General features: G+C 38.2%; 2 protein-coding genes and 1 long non-coding RNA gene across 4 annotated transcripts; 2 read left to right on the top strand and 1 right to left on the bottom strand.

The window, feature by feature from the left end:
- The first annotated feature begins 8,040 nt into the window (after positions 1-8,040).
- LOC113642645 (lactose-binding lectin l-2-like) lies at positions 8,041-11,197 on the top strand. The gene is made up of 7 exons (XM_047801076.1): positions 8,041-8,065; positions 8,142-8,221; positions 8,322-8,345; positions 9,790-9,899; positions 10,488-10,622; positions 10,733-10,844; positions 10,969-11,197. The coding sequence occupies exons 2-7, from the start codon at positions 8,161-8,163 to the stop codon at positions 11,037-11,039; spliced, it is 513 nt and encodes a 170-aa protein (XP_047657032.1). The 5' UTR covers positions 8,041-8,065; positions 8,142-8,160; the 3' UTR covers positions 11,040-11,197.
- A 511-nt stretch (positions 11,198-11,708) lies between these two features.
- On the bottom strand, positions 11,709-18,018 carry LOC125139088. Its single transcript, XR_007138213.1, has 2 exons — positions 14,712-18,018; positions 11,709-12,204 (listed from the first exon to the last, which is right to left on the bottom strand). It is a non-coding gene; the product is annotated as an uncharacterized LOC125139088 (long non-coding RNA).
- Positions 18,019-20,476: 2,458 nt separating this feature from the next.
- On the top strand, positions 20,477-27,650 carry LOC113653834 (lactose-binding lectin l-2-like). Of its 2 annotated transcripts, none has more exons than XM_047801144.1 (7): positions 20,477-20,496; positions 24,578-24,657; positions 24,758-24,781; positions 26,235-26,344; positions 26,937-27,071; positions 27,182-27,293; positions 27,422-27,650. In XM_047801144.1, the coding sequence occupies exons 2-7, from the start codon at positions 24,597-24,599 to the stop codon at positions 27,490-27,492; spliced, it is 513 nt and encodes a 170-aa protein (XP_047657100.1). In that variant the 5' UTR covers positions 20,477-20,496; positions 24,578-24,596; the 3' UTR covers positions 27,493-27,650. The 2 variants fall into 2 exon arrangements, with proteins under 2 accessions (XP_047657100.1, XP_047657070.1); XM_047801114.1 differs by lacking the exon at positions 20,477-20,496 and adding an exon at positions 24,477-24,501.
- The last annotated feature ends 336 nt before the right edge of the window (positions 27,651-27,986 follow it).

Genomic DNA, 27,986 nt, shown 5'->3' on the forward strand with positions numbered 1-27,986 from the left:
ACAGTTATGTGCATTTGGAGGTTTCATCAACTTACAATAATTATAACTTACATTGACAGTACAAAAAAAGTGTGTAAAAACTGCACAAAAACATTTATAAAAGACACCAGAAAACCTTCAAGACATTGAAATACATTGGATTTCCTTACACTTGATATATTAACCGGATAGAATTTGTCTGTCACTCTTTCACTCATGCACGTGCGCACACTGGAAAAAATACACGTGCTGAACCCCAAAATGGCGATTGAAATTAGCATGCAACATACACTCAGCAATGTGTATTTGAGCCTGATAAACATTTATCTAATGTCAACCAACACAAACCAGACACGACACACGATTAAACTTATTATTTGTTTTTTTTATATAATCCTCTATAGATTAAAATACAATGCTTAACGCTCAAACTCTCTGTATAACACCTGCCGATTCCCTAAAGTACAATAAAATTAATATTTTAGTTATTTATGTTCATACCTGAGAGAAACACGAGAGAACAAGTTAGATGCGTAGATGCTTGTTTCATGCGCACCCAATGTACCCTCTAATGGTGTGGTGGCGTAATGGCAGATGTGTTTCTGAAAAGCTCTAATTTTGTAGTGTAATTAAAAAAAAATGTAAACATGAGGAAATGTATTAATGGGGGGGGGGGGGGAATCAAACTTACAAATTAATATTTTTTTTGACCCATTACACATCATCGACCAAATGGATCTCGTGCTGCACTTTGTCGGAAAACCCTAATTCCTCATCACTTACCGCGAACACATCCATGTACCTCAGTAACAACTTTTTGAGTTCAGCCTGCTGCTCAGCAGTTCCACCCAAACTCAGCTCGGTAAGTAAGTCTGATAAGCCCTCTGCTACCACCTGCCTCTCCTCTGTGCTCACAGTAATCTCCTCCACCCCAGCTTTGACTTGCTTGAACTTTACTCGACAACCCTCTCCAGAACATAATGATTCAATAGGAGAGAGAATACCCAGCCGGGCGCAAGGCTGCAGCCATATATCCTTGGTAGAGAGATTCACAACTCGAACCGGAAATAGTGGTGCTGAAGTGGAAACAAGAAAGGGTACCACTATCAGCCCCTGAGGGAGGGGAAACTTCCAAGGCTCCAACAACAGGTGAGACGAACCCCCTGGACACCTATTCCCCTTTCCCCGGACTGTCAACGTCGAAACTGACCAAGCAGAAATATGCATTGTCTGCTTCCCAGCGATATGTGCAACAATCTGTTTCTTAGCTTGACTGACACTTTGCAGTTACTGGAAAACTTCTCTCCAGTCAGACACCCAGGGGGGTGTCAAACTCAGTGTGCACTAGTTGCCTACACCTACTTATAATGTTCATGCCGATGAGTGCTGGCACAGCAGACGAATTTCGTACATCTGTTATCACCAGGAACCCACACTCAGGCAGGGTGATACCCATAGTTTCAACTGGTACGAGTACTGGTTCGAGATAACCCAAATATGGGATGCCTAATCCATTAGCAGCAGTAATTCTCAATCAACCAGATGTAGAAAGCATATCCTAACCTTCATGCTCTTTAAAGAAGTGTTTGGTAATTGTACTGACCTGGCTTCCGGTATCAAGCAGACATGACACCGTCACACCTCCAATTTTCAGGTCAACCCACGGGATACTTCCCCGCAGCATGTTTGAGTAACCGATCACGATTTGAATCAAGATGAGTGGAGCCTATTGCTTGCCCCCGCATCGCATGGCTCATAGCGACAGAGGGTGTGCATTTCCCGGCTGGTGAGGAAGATGGCTCATCATCCTTGACAGCTTGTTTGTTTTATCTTACACAGTTTCTTGCAATGTGCCCGACACCATCACATTTGAAACAAATAGTTTGCGATCATCAGAAAATCTAGGCTGCATTGTAGACTTAGGAAACTTTACAGACTCAAGCTTAGGGTATTGTAGAGTCAGCCTCTGAACAGCTTGAGTTAACTCCCCTATGGCTTTGCCCTGCTCTGCTACCACTTTCAGAACATCATCAAGTGTTACAGAGCCCGCTACAGGCATCACCATAGCCGCACACTGAGCTTCTGTAGCCTCAGAGGTTATGCTACAATTACTGGCTAACTTACTAGCACGCGGTTTGCTATCTTCGAGAGACCACATTAATGTCTCATCCCTTACTTTGATCAAAGTAGACCGTGGTTTGTCCCTGACAAACTTACGAAGCTCTCTTCGGAGTGTTACATCTCTGACTCCCTCAACAAACTGGTCTCTAAGTGCAAGGCCAGCATTGGCGATAGCATCAGAGGACTGCCTTGAAATAATGTTCAACATCTGTGAAAGGGCATGAGAGTACGTACAGAGGTCTTCACACTCCAGCTGTCCGCGAGTGTATAACGTCTAACAGCTGAGCTGTACTGCATATTTCTCTAAAGGCCGATATTAAATAAAAAAAAAATGTCCTCTGTTTGTGGCGGACGCAACCCTTGCCTTAACCTAACCTCTTCTACAGCAGCACCTTTTAGCAGGTGTTTGATTTGAAGGTGATCTTCAGGTGTTTGATTTCTCACAAGCAGCACTCTTTCCACCTCTTCAATAAACTCATCCACATTTCTACCATCTTTGCATAGATCGCCACTAAAAGACTGAATGTGACAAAATGGCTGTTCTATTCTCACGCATGTGCAAGGGAAATCTAGCGAGCACAAAACGGCGACCTTTTAAAGGGCCACACATGCAATTTCACTACAGTGAAAACTAAAGGCAAAAAATTATTTATATCTCTGGACACACACACACACACACACATATATCTTATATATATATATATATAAGAGAGATTTTTTATAATTTAGTGGTATTCAGTACTATTTTAAGAAACATTCTACAGCATGAATTTGGACATGAATTTGGCACAAAATGACTGAAACATGTAGAAAAGAAAATATCTAAACATCATTCACATGTTATGATTTTTACTTCTAAATTAGTTTTAGACAAAAAACAAGTAGAAGTGAAGTCAGAACAATACGAGATCTTCATCTCTATATAATGTTTTAAAAGGTCATGAACTTCTGTTCACAAGTATTATCTCTCTCAGTTTACTTACAGAAGAGTGTGCAGGAATATTAATACTCTTGCACAAGGATAAAATTCACTTAGACTTCTACACAATCTATATGAAGACTCATAAGCATAATCGATCCATTTAAAACCATTACAAATTAATTCAAATTCTACTATTTGGTTTTAGATTTTTCTTCAAGTCCCTGTTTGGGCACCAAATTATGAACACCTATTTCGTTGATATTAGTTTATGTATTACAATAAATGAAAGGCCTCAGCAGACTAATTTTACTAATGATTCATGTGTATTAAAGAGTTAACCAGCAAATACAAATCCTACCTACACCATCAATCACCACATCAACAATCCCACAATTTACAATAAAGCAATATTTACTTGCAATGCACTGTCTTTGGTTTGCTTTGTCCGAAAAACAACGTCTTTGCATAGTCTTTGTAAAGCAATAAGACATTCATGGTCACCAAGTGTAGAATAAAAACAGTACTTGAATTTTCCGATGTTTCACTCATCAACATCTATGATAAGTAGAAAGTCATATTTCCTAACAAAAATCTCACTGTAATCTCGGATATTTCCTAACAAAAATCCCACTTTCATTTGTAACTGTGGCCTAAGTGTCCAAATATATTTGTGGGCAACTGCACAGTTGTAGTTTTGTCTAAATATACTTTCATCCTTAATCCAAATATATCTTTAATCCATGACTGAATGTATTAAATGTGTTAAATTAAGTGTCCAAACATTGTAACATGATACCTCAGCTCAAATACTCCATGTCCTTATCTTTGCATCTTCAAAGAACGTTTAAAACATTGTGCAAATATCATTTATATGTTTTAGATAAAAAATCTTTTCTTTGGAAAGAGGATGTTCCTGACAGTATCACTATATTAGCATCATCACTTACCTTAATTTGTTACATCGAGCAAGTAAAACCTCCTGATTAGATGTAAGTGGAGTTGCGGTGAAGTAGAAACATACACAATTCTTACTACATTAACAGAAATCATGCTTTTTTTTTCTTCCAGTGAATTCATAAAATGATTCTGTGGCAGACTTCCATAACTTCAGCAATAAAAAATCTAAAAAATTATATTATTTGTTGTATAATTTTATTTTCTTCATGGATTTCATTTTATTGTCATTTTTAAATGCACTTTCAGAAAGATAGATCCATCTAGCACATGCAGAATCACACATGCAGAATTGTTTTGTCAACACAAGCAGTGAAAATAATTATGGTGAGTTGTTGATCAGGGTGATTTCCACAGGCAATCACCCTGATCAACAACTCACCATAATTACATTCACTGCTTCATATCTATAAATACTGCATTGTCAGGAGTGTCAGTAATCAAATCATCTGTATTTATTACACACACTACTGCTGCTATACAGTATATTGTACAAAAAGAATAATATTGCACCTAACTGATCAGTCATATTCTATATTCATATTTAATACTCATTCTGTCTATATTGTATCTCATCATCTGCATTGTCTTGTATAGTATAGTGTTAATTATGTCGGTACTTTTGAGAGTCACAAACAGCTGGAACCATATTCCTTGTGTGTGTCAAAACACTTGGCCAATAAACCTGATTCTGATGGTGGTAATAAATGATCTTATTTGTGCCTTGGATAGAAAACAACTTTGCGCTGCTTTATTTGTAGATCTATCCAAGATCATAAATTGTTGCTGAACAATCTTCGGGATGTGGTTTCAGTCCTAATGCTGTTAAATGGTTTAAAAACTATTTTGTAGATCGAACTCAGTGTGTCTATGCAGAGGGCCACAAATCTGAGTTTCTTGGGATATCTAAACAGGTCCCGCAGGGGTCTATTTTGGGACCTATTCTGTTCTCTATTTTTATAAATGATATACAGTATATGCAGATGACACTGTCATTTATACATATGCTCCTTTCATAACACAGGCTGTGCAAGAGATTCAGACTGCATTTCAGTCATTACAAACTGCTCTGCTCAATTTAAAATTGGTTTTAATTCGTCAAAAAATGAAGAACATGGTCTTTTCAAAATCTCGCCCACAGTTCCTTGATGATCTTAGCATTTTTACATCTGATGCTAAATCCATTGAAAGGGTACCCACGTACAAGTACTTTTATTTAATGTACATATTGCCAATTTAGTTAAGAAGCTCAAAATAAAGATTGGCTTTTGTTTTAGAAATAAATCTAGTTATACTTTTAATGCCAAAAAGCGGCTTTTCTGTCTGTGATTGAGTATGGTAACATACTATGTATTCATGCAGCCTCCTTCATCTTATGGAGCCTGGATTCAGTGCATCATGAGTCTATATGCTTTATTACAAATGCAAAGTCCCTTATTCACCATTGTATTCTTTATGATCTGGTGGGTTGGGCATCACTGACCACCCACAGAAAACAGCATTGGAATATTTTTATATATAACGCCCTGCTAGATAAACTTCCAGCTTACCTCTGTACCCTCCTCTGTCTCAGTTCTGCTAGTTATCAGCTACGCCTCACTAAATGGTTGCTTTTTAACCTACCCAGGGTTTGGACAGATTTGGGAAAAACTGCATAGAAAATATGTATATCACTAGTAGTAGTAGTAGTAGTAGTAGTAGTAGTAGTAGTAATAGTAGTCTTTATTGTCACACGTCACAGGTACCAGTGAAATTAGTCACCAACCTGTCCATACATACAATACATACAATATGACAAGGGGTGGGGGTGGGGGTGGGGGGAACAGGACAGAAATACAGGGTATTAAAAAGAAACACAGCATAACATGAGGGAAGGGATGGAAAAAAAAAAAACCCAGACTATGCTCCGGTGGGGAGTACAGTGTGGGAACAGGAAAAACACCTCAGCAACATCAGCACATAAACAGTACGCCATAAACACACCACTTGCAACAGGGGAGGGGAGTGGGGGGTGGAGGTAATCCAGCACAGGCAAGCAGCCATCAGGTCCTGCAGCCTTTATCTTCTGCGCTGGTCACTGACCCGCTTGTCAGACTGGCGGTACAAAGCGGCAAAGGCTAGGGATGGTGGTGTTGGTGGGGAGTGCATATCTTTATATACTGTATGTGTGTGTGTGTGTGTGTGTGTGTGTGTGTGTGTGTGTGTGTGTGTGTGTGTGTGTGTATGTAAGCGTGTAGGCCTGGAGAGTCATTGCTCCCAGCATCAAATCTCGGTGCCTCAGTCTGCAAGATTGTCAAAGCGATACACAACAGGTTGCCTTGGAGACAGCCTTGATCAGGTCCCAGACAGAGTCAACAATCAGCAGGTGTCTGTGGAAATGGGGGGAGGAATGCAAGAGCGTCTCACTGCAGTGCTCTTACAGGAGAATTGTTTTTCCAACAGCGGCCTTGGCAGATAAGATTGGGATTGTTTGGTTTGGGGCGAGTAGACGCATTCCAGTTTACACTACTACCCTCTTTGTCCATTCTGGTCTCCAAATTGATCCATTTTCCTTTCCAAGCATTGAGCCTCACCGTGATGTTATCCATATTGCTGTTAATATTCACAGCTTAAGTGCTGACCGCTCTGCCCACTGTATCAATCATGACGGGCAGCCTTGTCAGGTTTTGGACAGCTGTCACTGTTTTCTGATATCCTTAATAAAGCAGGGCAATTCCTAATCCAATCAGCAGAACTCCTGTTATCATGGTTCCGAATAGGTAGATATCTTCTACGTCCTCCACGGAAAGAGCCGCCAGCACACGACCCGCCACTTCTCTCATGCATCCATCGTATTGCCAGCTGCGAACGTTCCGGCAGGGCAGTCGGGTTCTCCCGAACCCAAGCTTCTTGTCAAGAAGATGGTGTCAATTGCATTGAGAGACCAGCTTATCAAATCCATGATATTTTTAGATTGGAGAGCAGTGCAGAGAGAGTCTCTCAAAGTATAAGACAATAGACTAGACGAGAGGAGCAAAGCAGGGAAAGTAAGTTGGAGGAGAGGGAGAGAAAATGCAACGCCTTCGTTGAGAGCCAAAAGAGAAGTATGCACTAGAAACGTGCATATCAATAAATACATTTAAGACCATCATAAAAAATGTGGTAAAATTCTTTGCATAGTCTTTGTAAAGCAATAAGACATTCATGGTCACCAAGTGTAGAATAAAAACAGTACTTGAATTTTCCGATGTTTCACGACAACCATTCAGCCAGACGGAGTTGCACTGCACTCTTACTCCACTGTAGTCAAACTTGCACCTTAACCTATCTACTGTATAGATGTATATGATACATACTATATACTGTAGGTTTACTTGTCATATTATACTCATGCTAGGCTTACAATTTTTGTATTTTGAGAAAAAAAGAAAATATTGTCAATCTTTTCAAGATTTTAATATTTTATCTTGATCTTATTTGTTATCTTCATTCGATTCTTCATTCAGTTTGGATTTTGTTTTCCCTTAATAATAAAAACCTTTATTTAAAAACTGCATGTTGTGTTTACTTGTGTTATCTTTGACTAATATTTAAATTTATTTGATAATCTGAAACATTAAAGTGTCACAAATGTGCAAAAAAAAATAAAAAATAATCAGGAAGGGGGCCAACACTTTTACACACAACTGTATATTTAAAAATATTACATCTCATCAACATCTATGATAAGTAGAAAGTGATATTTCCTAACAAAAATCCCACTTGCATTTGTAACTGTGGCCTAAGTGTCCAAATATATTTGGGGGCAACAGCATAGTTGTAGTTTTGTCTAAATATACTTTCACCCTTAATCCATTACAACATTTAACATTAAATGTGTTAAATTAACTACGTGTCCAAACATTATAACATGATGTCTCAGCTCAAATATTCCATGTCCTTATCTTTGCATCTTCACAGAACGTTTACAACATTGTGCAAATGTCATTTATATGTTTTAGATAAAAAATCTTTTCTTTGGAAAGAGGAAGTTCCTGACAGTATAACTATATAAGCATCATCACTTACCTTAATTTGTTACATCAAGCGAGTAAACCCTCCTGATTAGATGTAAGTGGAGTTGCGGTGAGGTATAACATACACAATTCTTACTACATTAACACAAATCATGCTTTTTTTCTTCCAGTGCATGAAAACAAAGAACTATGGCTTCTCAGACAAAAGTCGTGATGCTTCTTATTCTCGCCACAGCAGGAGCAGCTTTGGGTAAGAATCTTAACTCTATTAAGGATATTAGGATATAACTAAAACTAAAATTGTTAGTGAATGTGATAAACATTACTCTTTTCTTTCTTCTGTTTTCTAGCGGCTGCTCATCACATTGTGAAAGGTAATTAAAAAACCTGCACAGATCAGTATGGTATTAAGAATACCTCATTTGTACCAGCTTTACTTTCTTTTTATTTAATTAATTTATTTAAACTGATGTTTCCTATTACAGAAGTTATAAATATACAAAACCATTGGGGTAACATAGTGGTTATTTTTGGTATCACCACAGAGTCTTAATGTTGCAAATTAATGTATTAAAGCTATAACAGAATGAATAAGGGCTGCACGGTAATTTATAGCTGCCAAAAATGAATATACTGAGACCAAAAGCTAAAAGATTAAAGCAATAATCATGTCATTAAGAAATATCTTCCATATACAGAACAAGGGGTTTTGTAAGTGATGGTTTGGCCCCCACATACAGGTCCTTCTCAAAAAATTTGCATATCATGAAAAGGTTCTCTAAACGAGCTATTAACCTAATCATCTGAATCAACTAATTAACTCTAAACACCTGCAAAAGATTCCTCAGGCTTTTAAAAACTCCCAGCCTGGTTCATTACTCAAAACCGCAATCATTGGGAAGACTGCCGACCTGACTGCTGTCCAGAAGGCCATCATTGACACCCTCAAGCGAGACGGTAAGACACAGAAAGAAATTTCTGAACGAATAGGCTGTTCCCAGAGTGCTGTATCAAGACACCTCAGTGGGAAGTCTGTGGGAAGGAAAAAGTGTGGCAAAAAACGCTGCACAACAAGAAGAGGTGACCGGACCCTGAGGAAGATTGTGGAGAAGGACCGATTCCAGACCTTGGGGGACCTGCGGAAGCAGTGGACTGAGTCTGGAGTAGAAACATCCAGAGCCACCGTGCACAGGCGTGTGCAGGAAATGGGCTACAGAGAAGCAGCACTGGACTGTTGCTCAGTTGTCCAAAGTACTTTTTTTCGGATGAAAGCAAATTTTGCATGTCATTCGGAAATCAAGGTGCCAGAATCTGGAGGAAGACTGGGGAGAAGGACATGCCAAAATGCCTGACGTCCAGTGTCAAGTACCCACAGTCAGTGATGGTCTGGGGTGCCATGTCACCTGCTGGTGTTGGTCCACTGGGCAAGGTCAATGCAAGTTCAGGGTCAATGCAGCTAGCTATCAGGAGATTTTGGAGCACTTCATGCTTCCATCTGCTGAAAAGCTTTATGGAGATGAAGATTTCGTTTTTCAGCACAACCTGGCACCTTCTCAAAGTGCCAAAACCACTGGTAAATGGTTTACTGACATGGTATTACTGTGCTCAATTGGCCTGCCAACTCCCCTGACCTGAAACCTGAAGGGACATTGTCATACTGGTTCTAGTGAAGGAAAATTGTAATGCTTATTTCCAGTGAAGAAAAACTGTAATGCTTCAGCATATCAAGACAAGTGTGTGTATGTACATATACATATATAAACATGAATGTGTACCTGTGTGTGCTTATATATTATAATATTGTATATATCTTTCTAGTTCTGCCAGCAAAGACTGTATTTCCTAAGAACTGCCCAACTGGATGGACCTTCTATTCTGGTCGCTGCTACTTGTACAATGCCGCCAGACTGGATTGGGCTTCTGCAGAGGTTTATTTTAATTCTTTCCAACTGTATTTACATTTGCTCTATTTACACAAAGGTAAAAAAAAATGTGAAAGGATTATTTATTAGCATATCACTGGTGAAATGGGTTTTAATCTTGTATTAGCAAAAGGCTGTGAAAAGTAACACAGTAACAGGACAGGAAAGAAAATTAAATATTTATTTTAAAATGGATGGACGAATGATTGGGTAAGGGGGCGGGCTTAGTGGTTAGCACATTCGCCTCACACCTCCAGGGTCGGGGTTCGATTTCCGCCTCCGCCTTGTGTGTGTGGAGTTTGCATGTTCTCCCTGTGCCTCGGGGGTTTCCTCCCCTGGTCCAAAAGACGTGCACTGGTTGATTGGCATCTCTGGAAACAATTGTCCATTGTGTGTGTGTGTGTGTGTCCTGCAAAGGATTGGCACTCTGTCCAGGGTGTATCCTGCCTTCTTATATCAATATCTACTATAGCTGTTTGGTACCTGTTTAAAATGAGATTTATTTACGAGATGTATAGTGTCAGTTCCTTAATTGTGCATAATAACTGCAGGTAAGAACATGCAACGATGTTACAGTTCTGTTTGTTTTTTTAGAAATTCTGTCAGAAATTTGATGCACACTTGGTCTCAATACACAGTGAGAATGAATATCAGCGGATAAAGGCTCTTATTCATACTCATGACCCCACGGCGTATCCAACATACATCGGCCTCAGTGGCTGTCAGAAGGTAAGCAGGAGAACATCTGACTGTATGGTGCATGATTTATTGACTTAAACATGGTAAAAAAAAAAATAATCAACTATAACACCTTGTGATTTCCTCTGTTCATCTTTCAGCCTAAGCATTTTTTTTGGTCTGATGGCACCAAATTGACTTTCACCAAGTGGAATCCAGGAGAACCAAATAATGTTAAGAAAAGAGAGGGCTGTGTGCATATGAACTGGTCTTGTGAGTAAAAAAAATTCTTACAGTTGTCTATATCTTAATAGCTTGTGGTGTATTGCTTATTTTTTTTTGCGTTTTAATTCAAATTCCATGACATTTACAAGGTTATTTTTTCTGTTATCTGTAGCCTACAAAAACTGGAATGATATTCCATGTGACAAGAGCTATCCCTCTGTGTGTGCCAAGAAAAGTGGCTGAAAAGCTTCCTACTGCATCTCACCAAATATAATACAATATTTTTTCTCGTCACTGATTAATTCATAAAATGATTCTGTGGCAGACTTCCATAACTTCAGCAATAAAAAAAATCTAAAAAAAAATGTATAAATAAAAATAAAAAGTTATGTTCTATATGATTTTATTTTCTTCATGGCTAACATCTGTTGTAATTTTTAAAACACTCTCAGAAAGCTAGATCCATCTAGCACATGCAGAATCACAAATGCAGAATTGTTTTGTCAAAACATCCCAAGATCCCTTAAGGCGATATTTTAAAATGGGTTCTGGGGACACCAGGGGTCTGAAAGGTATAATATTTATCTAGCCAGATAGACGTTTCCCTGAAATCTTTTTTTTGCACTTGAAAGGCATACATTTTTGAGGTCTAAACTGATCTATGACCAACAACCTTATATATAAACGTGTGTGTGTGAATGTTTTACATATAATTATATACACACACACACACATTTTGTTACGTGCTCAATGTGTCTAGGGGTTATTGAGAATGTGCAAATGAACAAATGAGAACTTTCCTTTTCCTCTATCCCAGCTCTTCTCACTTTTTAAATTCATACTTCTCATAAAAGATTCCCACAAATCCCCTCTATTTAACACCATGATTTGAAAGAACACAAAACTAAAAACATTCTTAAATTGAGTTTATTGTTCAGGGCTCAACAAAAGCCAATAAATACAAGTTATATACAAATGCCAGAATAAATAAGCCTAAACAACCAAGGAGTCAGGAGAGAGCAAATGCAGAAAACAACAAACAAAACAGAAACCTACTTAAGGTTAACAAAGTAACTTCCCTGCCCATAATTAAAAACAATATTCTCACCTCTCACCCTGACTAAAGAAAAACAGGTGAAAAATATAGAAGGGGTATAAACCCAAATAAATCGGCGCTCATCTCGCAACACCGGTTGACAAAGGCAGACTAGCACATCAACAATAACGTCGTTGTAACCTCACATGTTTACAGTTCACCAATTGCTTAATAGGAAATACAACAACCACAGTGCTGGGATAGCGTATAAGGAAAAACTCTCCTCGAGCTGTCTCTCTCTGCTGTTTTATATCTGCGGCACGCCGTATAGCAGGTAAGCTAATTGGTATCAGCTGAGGATGATTTGAAGCCCTGCTTAGCAGAGAGAAAGAAAAGAGAGAAAAACAAGGGAGAAAAGAACACTACAAAAGACATCCCAAAACATGCACAATAACTTAATGAAACGTAACTCTCTCTCCCTATAAATAAATATACATATATATTTAGTTATTAAACGGGTTTGAAAGCACACCAGCAGGGACAGGTAAGTGCAGGGACAAGTTTTCACCAACCAGCTCTGTGGCTCTTTCAAACGTCAACCAATTAAATTTAGTGGGTTTAAATATTTGGGCTGGCCAATCAGAGGTCAGCGGGAACACACCCTCCCTTCGACACCACTCTGGCTCCACCTACTGCCGGCTTTATAATTTCTTTTTTTTTTTTTTATCAAATTAACAAACAAATTAACAAACAAGACAAAAATACAGATACAAAGTATGCTAGGGGATTTTACAACAAAATATTAAATATAGTTCAGTCAGGACCACTTGAATCTAAATAAAGACAATTCTTTGAAATATTTAAATTTTTTATTTGTAAGCTTATGAAATTTACATTTGGCGGTATGTCTCTGTTCTGAATTCCCCTTCCTTTTCATGAGCTCCATGAAAGCTAGTCAGGGAACAGCAGCAGCTTCATGGGGGGACAATCTCCCATTAACTGGGAAAGCAGCCAGACAAAATCCCCCCCAAACAGACCATACCAGGCAAATCTCACCTGGCTCTTCATGCTAACTGAAGAGCCAGCAGAGGATTAAAGCGAGCTTTTCACTAGCCAAACTTATTAGTAAAATACCAACAGAGCAGAGGACATCTTATCAGGCACAGAAAGCAGTTCCTTTACCATTTACTAGCAACCACTGACCATTACCCCCCCCAAAAAAAATGAAAATAAAATAAAAATAAATAAATAACCAACGGAAGGCTCAGTGCCTGTATACAATTCAAGGCTGCAGAAGACTCCAGATCATCATGAACATCGTGCCATCCCAATTCCCCAAGGAGCAACCAGAACCTTTAACGTTCCACTCCTGGTTCAGCTACCTTAGGGACAGCAGCAGAAAAGGAGAGCTAGCAGCAGCAGAGGAGGAGAGCTAGCGTAGCAGCAGCAGAGCTAGCTCAATCACAAACAGAACACGAGAACCAAGTGCCTCCTCCCTGAATATCCCGAGTAGCCATCCCTCTAGGATCCATCCAACAACCCAAGAAAGGAGATTTCCAAAAGACCCAACAAGAAATCCAGTCTTAACTTCCTTTTCCAACAATTTCAGGTTGTTACGGGTCGGCACGGAAGTCAAAGTGACCACTAGGGGATGACCCAGAAACAAGCTTAATTTCATCTTTAAAGCATCAAATCCTCTAAAAACACGAAAAAACCTATTTACCTAGTAAAGTTTATACTCTCAATATTTTTTAAGCCCACACACAAAGCATAATATGATTCACAGCCTTCATACTATTAGAAAAATTTAGAGAAAACTGACCTAGGTGCCGCTAGACCGGTTTTTCCCTTACCTTTAGACGCGTCCCTTTCTTCACTGTGTAATATATTCCAAAACTAATATTCCACAAAAATCCACACAGGTCCAAGGAACTGAAATCTGTAAGCCTTTTAAACGCTTTGGTCACACCGCAAATATTCCGTTTGTGTTCCAAAAACTGGAAACAGTAGTGGGCCATCATCTTGTTTTGCCGCTCTAACTTCTCATTGGGGTATTCAAAAATTCTAAATTTACATCATATTTATAGCCCAGGACCTAACGAATCAAACAAGCCCTCACTTGAGCCAATGGGTGCTTGTATTGCAGAGATAGACGGCTAGGAAGGCAATGATGTCATGACATCATTTTTGGGAACCCGCATTTGACTGACAATTACTCCTTCCAATAGCAATGAAATGGGCCGGGACCTATAGAGCTCTTTAGCCAATAAGCAGACGATTCCAACGGTATGCTGCAACCCCCCCCCCCCCCCTCTTTGCTCCCTGGATCTGCGTGAAAAAGCTGCACAGAAGAATTCTTGCGTAATCCTTGACCTTTTGTCACTCTCACAGCTCAGGGTGTCAAGTTACAGGCCTGTTTTCACAGCAGAGTAGTAGACAGAGAGTCTTTGAATTAAAAGGCTGCATGCTCAGTTTAAAAGGCCTAAAACAAGCAAAGTTATACAGTAAACAAGTACACAAAAACGCTGGACCAGACGACCAAGTCCGTAGAAAAATATTTTTATTGAAGCCATTTTTGGGTCTTTTGACTTGAATTTTTTTTGGTGAAAGCCAAGACATGTGGCTATGACCCTCAGTTGCTATTTGGTCCCTAACATGTTCCAGAAAAATAAGATTAATCAGTTTATCAGGTAAACAACCCAGGCGGAAATGAAAACCTTCCATTCTAGCCTCTGAAACATTGTGCCAGTAAGGCCTAGAATCAATCTGAAACTAGTTTCTGAAACTAGAGAATCTCTTCTTTCCAATGAGACCCCTGTGTGTCAAAGTATGTGGGAGCTGTACCACTTTATGTTGGGTAGGTTTTGTAGGCGACAAACCTGCAAAAAGGGGGCGAGGTCCTGAAGAGGTTAAAGTCCTTTGTGTCCAACATGCACATTTTAAAGCAATATATATTTAACAATTGTCTGTACTGCAAATATTTGGATTGAACAGCTTGAGTTAACTCCCCTATGGCTTTGCCCTGCTCTGCTACCACTTTCAGAACATCAAGTGTTACAGAGCCCGCTACAGGCATCACCATAGCCGCACACTGAGCTTCTGTAGCCTCAGAGGTTATGCTATAATTACTGGCTAACTTACTAGCACGCGGTTTGCTATCTTCGAGAGACCACATTAATGTCTCATCCCTTACTTTGATCAAAGTAGACTGTGGTTTGTCCCTGACAAACTTACGAAGCTCTCTTCGGAGTGTTACATCTCTGACTCCCTCAACAAACTGGTCTCTAAGTGCAAGGCCAGCATTGGCGATAGCATCAGAGGACTGCCTTGAAATAATATTCAACATCTGTGAAAGGGCATGAGAGTACGTACAGAGGTCTTCACCCTCCAGCTGTCCGCGAGTGTATAATGTCTAACAGCTGAGCTGTACTGCATATTTCTCTAAAAGCCGATATTAAATACAAAAAAATGTCCTCTGTTTGTGGCGGACGCAACCCTTGCCTTAACCTAACCTCTTCTACAGCAGCACCTTTTAGCAGAGAAAGAACAAAATCAGCTTGATCTTCAGGTGTTTGATTTCTCACAAGCAGCACTCTTTCCACCTCTTCAATAAACTCATCCACATTTCTACCATCTTTGCATAGATCGCCACTAAAAGGCTGAATGTGGTGCTCTCTGGGCACATATAAATAGGACCTAGTTGGTTCTCTACTCAGGTTGGCATTAGCTGCCAACGCTTCAGCATTCTTCCTTCTTAGCTCTTCTATCTGTTCTTGCACATTACCCACACCCTTCCCACTAGCAGCACCATGTTCTATCCCAGCCTCTTCCTCCGGCTGCGACGTGCTTAAAAGTCTTTTCAACAACACAAAGTCTTTGTGAGAATCTCTTTGTTTCCCAGTTCAAAGGATATACTGTCTGTAATGTGTATACAACACTCTCGTCCACTTCTGCCAAACACCCATCACTGGTTCCCGATCCGCAACCACACTCGCAGTTCAGTAGCAGCTAGCGATGTCTCCTGTCCCTCGGCCGACGTCTTCAGCAGCTGGACGAACACCACACAGCTGACCACTCCCACTGCGAGACCTGCAACTCAAGCACCAGCCACTACCGTATTTAAAAAAAAAACAAAAAAACAATGATGTGATCTACACTATACTGTTCCCGACCGTCAGAATACCCCACTCCTGGTACCAAAAATGTAACTGGGTGGTAAAGAAAGAAACACACACGGCAACAGAATTTAATGCAATTCAATGAACTGAAACTTATATTTGCACGTGATACGAGGATCACGCCGATTATACTCGAACCGACCTCAACTACAAGAGTTGCACATAAAGAAATGTTCACACAAATAGGTCACTAGTTCCCACGGATAATAAAACAGTTTTAAAGAGATATTTACCAGGAGGAACAGCACCATTTTTAAAATAAATTCTCCTCGATGTCAACACATGACTTTTTTTTATTATTATTGCAAAAAGACAAAACATAAATACACATTTTTTGTTCAATGCCATACAACAAGAGGTATCGGTCACATTGGCTACCAGAAAAGAAAGGAAAAAAGTTACAAAAACTTGAATTCTTTTAAAATATCACGTTTTCTGAGCTTTTTTGTTTTTTTACTTTCTCCAGAAGATTACTGTATAACTTGAAATCATTAATAAAATGGGACAGATTTGGTTTACAAAGGGCCCACTTTGTTTTGTGTATATGGTACTTTCCTAATACAATGAATAGTTGTATAATATATTGTTCATTACTTTCCAAATTATATCCCTCAAAATAAAAAAAGCACATCACATACACCAATTTCTACCACACAACCCAATTTTCTACTAATATAAATTTTCCATATCCTTCCAAAAAAGTCTTGAGTAGATACAATGATAAAACAGATGCAAAATTGCTTCCTTTTCCTGACCACAAAATTCGCAAGCATAAGAAATATTACCGAATATAACACCAAATAAGGAAGACCAAAAAACTCTGCTGCAGGGAAAGAAACACAACAGAGGGCATTTCTTATAATATTATTGTTACACTTTTGTTTCAAGATATTAACATTGCCGATGTTTAAACTACCACAGAAGTCATCTATATTAATTTGCAAAGAACTCAAATTCTTTAAAAGAAATACAACACTCTTTGGAACTGCATCAAAAACAATAGCAAAATCTCTTGGTTTAACTGGTAGTTGTAATTTTTCAAGAAACTCGGTGTAAGACAACAAATACCCATCAGAATTTAACAGCTGCTTTACCAAAATAATCCCTTCATTAACCCAGTTTTGATAAAAAAGAGATTTGTTTTTAAATAATCTCTCTTTATTATTCCAAATACAATAACTGTGTGGTGAAAAATTGTGTTTATAGATCAAATTCCATGCTAACAGGGCCTGCCTATGGAAACCAGCCAGTTTAATCGGAATTTTAATCAACAGAAAAATTGCATTATCAAAAATGTTATGCCACAAATAGAGTTAAATATATAATTTGGAAATACATTCAAAACACTATCTTTATTTTTCATAAAATCTATTAACCATCTAATCTTGAAAGTATTATTATACTATAATCCAGAACCTCTAGCCCCCCTTGTTCTTTAGTATTGCATATGACCTCCTTCTTTAAATAATGTTTTTTTTTCCTCCAGATAAAGTCATACAATATCTTATCCAAAACTTTCATCACAGTAGAGGGCACATCTAATGATAAAGAAGTATATACAGATCTGGAAATACCTTTTGCCTTGGACAACACCACCCTCCCAAAAATTGATGAATCTCTAATTAACCACAAGTTAAATTTCTTTCTGGTTCAAAATTTAACTGGCTTCTTTGTTAATCATTTTTGCAAATGACTATACCCAGATATGTTAGATGTTGTTACACATATAGAATACCTTCTATGTGTGTAAGCGAGCAAGCTTTTAGGGGAAACAATGCAGATTTATCCAGATTCATTTTAAGACCCGACGCATCAGAGAATACTCAATTGTAACTGGAACCTCAATTTCGTTTTTTTAAAAGCCGTGTCATCAGCAAACTGACTAAGTTTAAATTCTGCACCCAAAGCACTGATATCATTAAATTGACTTTTCTTAATATGTACTGCCAAAGCTTGAGTGACTAACAAAAATAAAAATGGAGAAAGAGGGCATCCTTGTCTAATTCCACAATTGATATCAAACCTTTTTGAAGTTCCACCAGATGTCAACACAACACACAGCATGCGACTGCCCTACAGAGATCTCAACAAAATGGCTGTTCTATTCTCGCGCATGTGCAAGGGAAATCTAGCGAGCACAAACCTGCGACCTTTTAAAGGGCCACACATGCAATTTCACTACAGTGAAAACTAAAGGCAAAAAATGATTTATATCTCTGGACACATACACACACACACACACACACACACACACACACACACACACACACACACACACACACACACACACATATATATATATATATATATATATATATATATATATATATATATATATATATATATATATATATATATAAAAGAGAGATTGATATAATTTAGTGGTATTTAGTACTATTTTAAGAAACATTCTACAGCATGAATTTGGACATGAATTTGGCACAAAATGACTGAAACATGTAGAAAAGAAAATATCTAAACATCATTCACATGTTATGATTTTTACTTCTAAATTAGTTTTAGACAAAAAACAAGTAGAAGTGAAGTCAGAACAATAAGAGATCTTCATCTCTATATAATGTTTTAAAAGGTCATGAACTTCATGGAGCTGTTCACAAGTATTATCTCTCTCAGTTTACTTACAGAAGAGTTTGTGTGTGTGTGTGTGTGTGTGTGGGTGGGTGTATGTGTGGGTGTGTGTGTGTGTGAGAGAGAGAGCACTTGTTGCATCACATGTACACAGCATTGTGCATGTGACAGATGTTGACAGGGATGTGTTCATATAAGGGTGTATAAGTGACTAGCACATAGTGCACTGTTTCTTCAGGCTGGAAATACAATTTCTAAGAGATTCACAATTTAACTCCAACGTTTTTAAATATTTTTTATTAACTTGGATATGTTTTTTTAAACATTTAAAACAAATGGAACATAACTCAAACATATTCTTCTACACCTTGATTGCGATGATTGTCAGGTTTATTATGGTGACAAGCATTACAAAGACCGTTGCCATGTTATTCAATTTGTCCAGCGTCCTGTGATTTGCAACATTGTTGAGATCTTTAAGTGCTTACAGGGGATGAGAAAAAAGAAAGCAAGCAAGTCCATAAATCAGATCTTCCTTCTGAAAACATTAACAGCCAGAACATATCTGGAAAGCTTGTAGGTTGCTATATACACACCTTTATGCCTGAAAAAGCAATAATGCTGCAATGTTCACCCATGAAATAAAGAAAAACCGAGCGTGAGCAGTTGCAAGAAGATGCAAAATGAGAATGTAGTTTGGGTAGGTAGAATGAGACCCTTGCTTCACCACTTCTTTCGGCTGAACTATATCATTGAAAAGAATTGTGAAATTCAGCAAGCTTTCATCAACCGTGTTTTTGGTGGCATACCTATTCATGTTGAGAGGCTGCGAGAGAGAAACAACACATGACCACATTAGCAACAGTACAGAAGTCATTATTCCAGCACATTCTATACAAGCAAACCGACAGGCTAGCCCTCACCTGGTCTAGCCATTATTTATAAATTTCATAAACACTTACCACAAATGTTTAGTAATAGTAGTAGTAGTGCAGAATATTAATAATTTTGCCCAAGGATAAAATTCACTTAGACTTCTACACAGTCTATATGAGGACTCATAAGCATAATCGATCCATTTAAAACCATTACAAATTAATTCAAATTCTACTATTTGGTTTTAGATTTTTCTTCAAATCCCTGTTTGGGCACCAAATTATGAACACCTATTTCGTTGATATTAGTTTATGTATTACAATAAATGAAAGGCCTCAGCAGACTAATTTTACTAATGATTCATGTGTATTAAAGAGTTAACCAGCAAATACAAATCCTACCTACACCATCAATCACCACATCAACAATCCCACAATTTACAATAAAGCAATATTTACTTGCAATGCACTGTCTTTGGTTTGCTTTATCCGAAAAACAACGTCGTTGCATAGTCTTTGTAAAGCAATAAGACATTCATGGTCACCAAGTGTAGAATAAAAACAGTACTTGAATTTTCCGATGTTTCACTCATCAACATCTATGATAAGTAGAAAGTCATATTTCCTAACAAAAATCTCACTGTAATCTCAGATATTTCCTAACAAAAATCCCACTTGCATTTGTAACTGTGGCCTAAGTGTCCAAATATATTGCACAGTTGTAGTTTTGTCTAAATATACTTTCATCCTTAATCCAAATATATCTTTAATCCATGACTGAATGTATTAAATGTGTTAAATTAAGTGTCCAAACATTGTAACATGATACCTCAGCTCAAATACTCCATGTCCTTATCTTTGCATCTTCACAGAACGTTTAGAACATTGTGCAAATATCATTTATATGTTTTAGATAAAAAATCTTTTCTTTGGAAAGAGGATGTTCCTGACAGTATCACTATATTAGCATCATCACTTACCTTAATTTGTTACATCGAGCAAGTAAAACCTCCTGATTAGATGTAAGTGGAGTTGCGGTGAGGTAGAAACATACACAATTCTTACTACATTAACAGAAATCATGCTTTTTTTTCTTCCAGTGAATTCATAAAATGATTCTGTGGCAGACTTCCATAACTTCAGCAATAAAAAATCTAAAAAATTATATTATTTGTTGTATAATTTTATTTTCTTCATGGATTTCATTTTATTGTCATTTTTAAATGCACTTTCAGAAAGATAGATCCATCTAGCACATGCAGAATCACATATGCAGAATTGTTTTGTCAACACAAGCAGTGAAAATTATTATGGTGAGTTGTTGATCAGGGTGATTTCCCCAGGCAATCACCCTGATCAACAACTCACCATAATTATATTCACTGCTTCATATCTATAAATACTGCATTGTCAGGAGTGTCAGTAATCAAATCATCTGTATTTATTACACACACTACTGCTGCTATACAGTATATTGTACAAAAAGAATAATATTGCACCTAACTGATCAGTCATATTCTATATTCATATTTAATCTCATTCTGTTTATATTGTATCTCATCATCTGCATTGTCTTGTATAGTATAGTGTTATTTTTGTCGGTACTTTTGAGAGTCACAAACAGCTGGAACCATATTCCTTGTGTTTGTCAAAACACTTGGCCAATAAACCTGATTCTGATGGTGGTAATAAATGATCTTATTTGTGCCTTGGATAGAAAACAACTTTGCGCTGCTTTATTTGTAGATCTATCCAAGATCATAAATTGTTGCTGAACAATCTTCGGGATGTGGTTTCAGTCCTAATGCTGTTAAATGGTTTAAAAACTATTTTGTAGATCGAACTCAGTGTGTCTATGCAGAGGGCCACAAATCTGAGTTTCTTGGGATATCTAAACAGGTCCCGCAGGGGTCTATTTTGGGACCTATTCTGTTCTCTATTTTTATAAATGATATACAGTATATGCAGATGACACTGTCATTTATACATATGCTCCTTTCATAACACAGGCTGTGCAAGAGATTCAGACTGCATTTCAGTCATTACAAACTGCTCTGCTCAATTTAAAATTGGTTTTAATTCGTCAAAAAATGAAGAACATGGTCTTTTCAAAATCTCGCCCACAGTTCCTTGATGATCTTAGCATTTTTACATCTGATGCTAAATAAATTGAAAGGGTACCCACGTACAAGTACTTTTATTTAATGTACATATTGCCAATTTAGTTAAGAAGCTCAAAATAAAGATTGGCTTTTGTTTTAGAAATAAATCTAGTTATACTTTTAATGCCAAAAAGCGGCTTTTCTGTCTGTGATTGATTATGGTAACATACTATATATTCATGCAGCCTCCTTCATCTTATGGAGCCTGGATTCAGTGCATCATGAGTCTATATGCTTTATTACAAATGCAAAGTCCCTTATTCACCATTGTATTCTTTATGATCTGGTGGGTTGGGCATCACTGACCACCCGCAGAAAACAGCATTGGAATATTTTTATATATAACGTCCTGCTAGATAAACTTCCAGCTTACCTCTGTACCCTCCTCTGTCTCAGTTCCGCTAGTTATCAGCTACGCCTCTCTAAGTGGTTGCTTTTTAACCTACCCAGGGTTTGGACAGATTTGGGAAAAACTGCATAGAAAATATGTATATCACTACTACTAGTAGTAGTAGTAGTAATAGTAGTCTTTATTGTTACACGTCACAGGTACCAGTGAAATTAGTCACCAACCTGTCCATACATACAATACATACAATATGACAAGGGGTGGGGGTGGGGGTGGGGGGAACAGGACAGAAATACAGGGTATTAAAAAGAAATACAGCATAACATGAGGGAAGGGATGGAAAAAAAAACCCAGACTATGCTCCGGTGGGGAGTACAGTGTGGGAACAGGAAAAACACCTCAGCAACATCAGCACATAAACAGTACGCCATAAACACACCGCTTGCAACAGGGGAGGGGAGTGGGGGGTGGAGGTAATCCAGCACAGGCAAGTAGCCATCAGGTCCTGCAGCCTTTATCTTCTGCGCTGGTCACTGACCCGCTTGTCAGACTGGCGGTACAAAGCGGCAAAGGCTAGGGATGGTGGTGTTGGTGGGAGGTGCATATCTTTATATACTGTATGTGTGTGTGTGTGTGTGTGTGTGTGTGTGTGTGTGTGTATGTAAGCGTGTAGGCCTGGAGAGTCGTTGCTCCCAGCATCAAATCTCGGTGCCTCAGTCTGCAAGATTGTCAAAGCGATACACAACAGGTTGCCTTGGAGACAGCCTTGATAAGGTCCCAGACAGAGTCAACAATCAGCAGGTGTCTGTGGAAATGGGGGGAGGAATGCAAGAGCGTCTCACTGCAGTGCTCTTACAGGAGAATTGTTTTTCCAACAGCGGCCTTGGCAGATAAGATTGGCATTGTTTGGTCTTGGGCCGAGTAGACGCATTCCAATTTACACGACTACCCTCTTTGTCCATTCTGGTCTCCAAATTGATCCATTTTCCTTTCCAAGCATTGAGCCTCACCGTGATGTTATCCATATTGCTGTTAATATTCACAGCTTCAGTGCTGACCGCTCTGCCCACTGTATCAATCATGACGGGCAGCCTTGTCAGGTTTTGGACAGCTGTCACTGTTTTCTGATTTCCTTAATAAAGCAGGGCAATGCCTAATCCAATCAGCAGAACTCCTGTTATCATGGTTCCGAATAGGTAGATATCTTCTACGTCCTCCACGGAAAGAGCCGCCAGCACACGACCCGCCACTTCTCCCATGCATCCATCGTATTGCCAGCTGCGAACGTTCCGGCAGGGCAGTCGGGTTCTCCCGAACCCAAGCTTCTTGTCAAGAAGATGGTGTCAATTGCATTGATAGACCAGCTTATCAAATCCATGATATTTTTAGTTTGGAGAGCAGTGCTGAGAGAGTCTCTCAAAGTATAAGACAATAGACTAGACGAGAGGAGCAAAGCAGGGAAAGTAAGTTGGAGGAGAGGGAGAGAAAATGCAACGCCTTCGTTGAGAGCCAAAAGAGAAGTATGCACTAGAAACGTGCATATCAATAAATACATTTAAGACCATCATAAAAAATGTGGTAAACTTCTTTACATAGTCTTTGTAAATCAATAAGACATTCATGGTCACCAAGTGTAGGATAAAAACAGTACTTGAATTTTCACGACAACCATTCAGCCAGACGGAGTTGCACTGCACTCTTACTCCACTGTAGTCAAACTTGCACTTTAACCTATCTACTGTATAGATGTATATGATACATACTATATACTGTAGGTTTACTTGTCATATTATACTCATGCTAGGCTTACAATTTTTGTATTTTGAGAAAAAAAGAAAATATTGTCAATCTTTTCAAGATTTTAATATTTTATCTTGATCTTATTTGTTATATTCATTCGATTCTTCATTCAGTTTGGATTTTGTTTTCCCTTAATAATAAAAACCTTTATTTAAAAACTGCATGTTGTGTTTACTTGTGTTATCTTTGACTAATATTTAAATTTATTTGATAATCTGAAACATTAAAGTGTCACAAATGTGCAAAAAAAATAAAAAATAATCAGGAAGGGGGCCAACACTTTTACACACAACTGTATATTTAAAAATATTACATCTCATCAACATCTATGATAAGTAGAAAGTGATATTTCCTAACAAAAATCCCACTTGCATTTGTAACTGTGGCCTAAGTGTCCAAATATATTTGGGGGCCACAGCATAGTTGTAGTTTTGTCTAAATATACTTTCACCCTTAATCCATTACAACATTTAACATTAAATGTGTTAAATTAACTACGTGTCCAAACATTATAACATGATGTCTCAGCTCAAATATTCCATGTCCTTATCTTTGCATCTTCACAGAACGTTTACAACATTGTGCAAATGTCATTTATATGTTTTAGATAAAAAATCTTTTCTTTGGAAAGAGGAAGTTCCTGACAGTATAACTATATAAGCATCATCACTTACCTTAATTTGTTACATCAAGCGAGTAAACCCTCCTGATTAGATGTAAGTGGAGTTGCGGTGAGGTATAACATACACAATTCTTACTACATTAACACAAATCATGCTTTTTTTCTTCCAGTGCATGAAAACAAAGAACTATGGCTTCTCAGACCAAAGTCGTGATGCTTCTTATTCTCGCCACAGCAGGAGCAGCTTTGGGTAAGAATCTTAACTCTATTAAGGATATTAGGATATAACTAAAACTAAAATTGTTAGTGAATGTGATAAACATTACTCTTTTCTTTCTTCTGTTTTCTAGCGGCTGCTCATCACATTGTGAAAGGTAATTAAAATACCTGCAAGGATCAGTATGGTATTAAGAATACCTCATTTGTACCAGCTTTACTTTCTTTTTATTTAATTAATTTATTTAAACTGATGTTTCCTATTACAGAAGTTATAAATATACAAAACCATTGGGGTAACATAGTGGTTATTTTTGGTATCACCACAGAGTCTTAATGTTGCAAATTAATGTATTAAGGCTATAACTGAATGAATAAGGGCTGCACGGTAATTTATAGCTGCCAAAAATGAATATACTGAGACCAAAAGCTAAAAGATTAAAGCAATAATCATGTCATTAAGAAATATCTTCCATATAGAGAACAAAGGGTTTTGTAAGTGATGGTTTGGCCCCCACATACAGGTCCTTCTCAAAAAATTAGCATATCATGAAAAGGTTCTCTATCTGAATCATCTGAATCAACTAATTAACTCTAAACACCTGCAAAAGATTCCTGAGGCTTTTAAAAACTCCCAGCCTGGTTCATTACTCAAAACCGCAAATCATTGGGAAGACTGCCGACCTGACTGCTGTCCAGAAGGCCATCATTGACACCCTCAAGCGAGAGGGTAAGACACAGAAAGAAATTTCTGAACGAATAGGCTGTTCCCAGAGTGCTGTATCAAGACACCTCAGTGGGAAGTCTGTGGGAAGGAAAAAGTGTGGCAAAAAACGCTGCACAACGAGAAGAGGTGACCGGACCCTGAGGAAGATTGTGGAGAAGGACCGATTCCAGACCTTGGGGGACCTGCGGAAGCAGTGGAGTAGAAACATCCAGAGCCACCATGCACAGGCGTGTGCAGGAAATGGGCTACAGAGAAGCAGCACTGGACTGTTGCTCAGTTGTCCAAAGTACTTTTTTTCGGATGAAAGCAAATTTTGCATGTCATTCGGAAATCAAGGTGCCAGAATCTGGAGGAAGACTGGGGAGAAGGACATGCCAAAATGCCTGAAGTCCAGTGTCAAGTACCCACAGTCAGTGATGGTCTGGGGTGCCATGTCAGCTGCTGGTGTTGGTCCACTGGGCAAGGTCAATGCAAGTTCAGGGTCAATGCAGCTAGCTATCAGGAGATTTTGGAGCACTTCATGCTTCCATCTGATGAAAAGCTTTATGGAGATGAAGATTCCGTTTTTCAGCACAACCTGGCACCTGCTCACAGTGCCAAAAGCACTGGTAAATGGTTTACTGACATGGTATTACTGTGCTCAATTGGCCTGCCAACTCCCCTGACCTGAAACCTGAAGGGACATTGTCATACTGGTTGTAGTGAAGGAAAATTGTAATGCTTATTTCCAGTGAAGAAAAACTGTAATGCTTATTTCCAGTGAAGAAAAACTGTAATACTTCAGCATATCAAGACAAGTGTGTGTGTATGTACATATACATATATAAACATGAATGTGTACCTGTGTGTGCTTATATATTATAATATTGTATATATCTTTCTAGTTCTGCCAGCAAAGACTGTATTTCCTAAGAACTGCCCACCTGGATGGACCTTCTATTCTGGTCGCTGCTACTTGTACAATGCTGCCAGACTGGATTGGGCTTCTGCAGAGGTTTATTTTAATTCTTTCCAACTGTATTTACATTTGCTCTATTTACACAAAGGTAAAAAAGTGAAAGGATTATTTATTAGCATATCACTGGTGAAATGGGTTTTAATCTTGTATTAGCAAAAGGCTGTGGAAAGTAACAGTAACAGGACAGGAAAGAAAAATATTTATTTTAAAATGGATGGACGAATGATTGGGTAAGGGGGAGGGCAGGGTGGCTTAGTGGTTAGCACATTCGCCCCACACCTCCAGGGTCGGGGTTCGATTTCCGCCTCCGCCTTGTGTGTGTGGAGTTTGCATGTTCTCCGTGCCTCGGGGGTTTCCTCCGGGTACTGTGGTTTCCTCCCCTGGTCCAAAAGACGTGCATTGGTTGATTGGCATGTCTGGAAACGTGTGTGTGTCCTGCAAAGGATTGGCACTCTGTCCAGGGTGTATCCTGCCTTCTTATATCAATATCTACTATAGCTGTTTGGTACCTGTATAAAGTTTAAAATGAGACTTATTTACGAGATGTATAGTGTCAGTTCCTTAATTGTGCATAATAACTGCAGGTAAGAACATGCAACGATGTTACAGTTCTGTTTGTTTTTTTTAGAAATTCTGTCAGAAATTTGATGCACACTTGGTCTCAATACACAGTGAGAATGAATATCAGCGGATAAAGGCTCTTATTCATACTCATGACCCCACGGCGTATCCAACATACATCGGCCTCAGTGGCTGTCAGAAGGTAAGCAGGAGAACATCTGACTGTATGGTGCATGATTTATTGACTTAAACATGGTAAAAAAAAAAATAATCAACTCTAACACCTTGTGATTTCCTCTGTTCATCTTTCAGCCTAAGCATTTTTTTTGGTCTGATGGCACCAAATTGACTTTCACCAAGTGGAATCCAGGAGAACCAAATAATGTTAAGAAAAGAGAGGGCTGTGTGCATATGAACTGGTCTTGTGAGTAAAAAAAAATTCTTACAGTTGTCTATCTTAATAGCTTGTGGTGTGTTGCTTTTTATTTTTTTTTTTGCGTTTTAATTCAAATTCCATGACATTTACAAGGTTATTTTTTCTGTTATCTGTAGCCTACAAAAACTGGAATGATATTCCATGTGACAAGAGCTATCCCTCTGTGTGTGCCAAGAAAAGTGGCTGAAAAGCTTCCTACTGCATCTCACCAAATATAATACAATATTTTTTCTCGTCACTGATTAATTCATAAAATGATTCTGTGGCAGACTTCCATAACTTCAGCAATAAAAAAAATCTAAAAAAAAATGTATAAATAAAAATAAAAAGTTATGTTCTATATGATTTTATTTTCTTCATGGCTATCATCTGTTGTAATTTTTAAAACACTCTCAAAGCTAGATCCATATAGCACATGCAGAATTGTTTTGTCAAAACATCCCAAGATCCCTTAAGGCGATATTTTAAAATGGGTTCTGGGGACACCAGGGGTCTGAAAGGTATAATATTTATCTAGCCAGATAGACGTTTCCCTGAAATCTGTTTTGCACTTGAAAGGCATACATTTTTGAGGTCTAAACTGATCTATGACCAACAACCTTATATATAAACGTGTGTGTGAGAATGTTTTACATATAATTATATACACACACACACACATTTTGTTACGTGCTCAATGTT

The sequence above is a fragment of the Tachysurus fulvidraco genome, chromosome 1, assembly GCF_022655615.1.
Source record: "Tachysurus fulvidraco isolate hzauxx_2018 chromosome 1, HZAU_PFXX_2.0, whole genome shotgun sequence".
Taxonomy (NCBI): domain Eukaryota; kingdom Metazoa; phylum Chordata; class Actinopteri; order Siluriformes; family Bagridae; genus Tachysurus; species Tachysurus fulvidraco.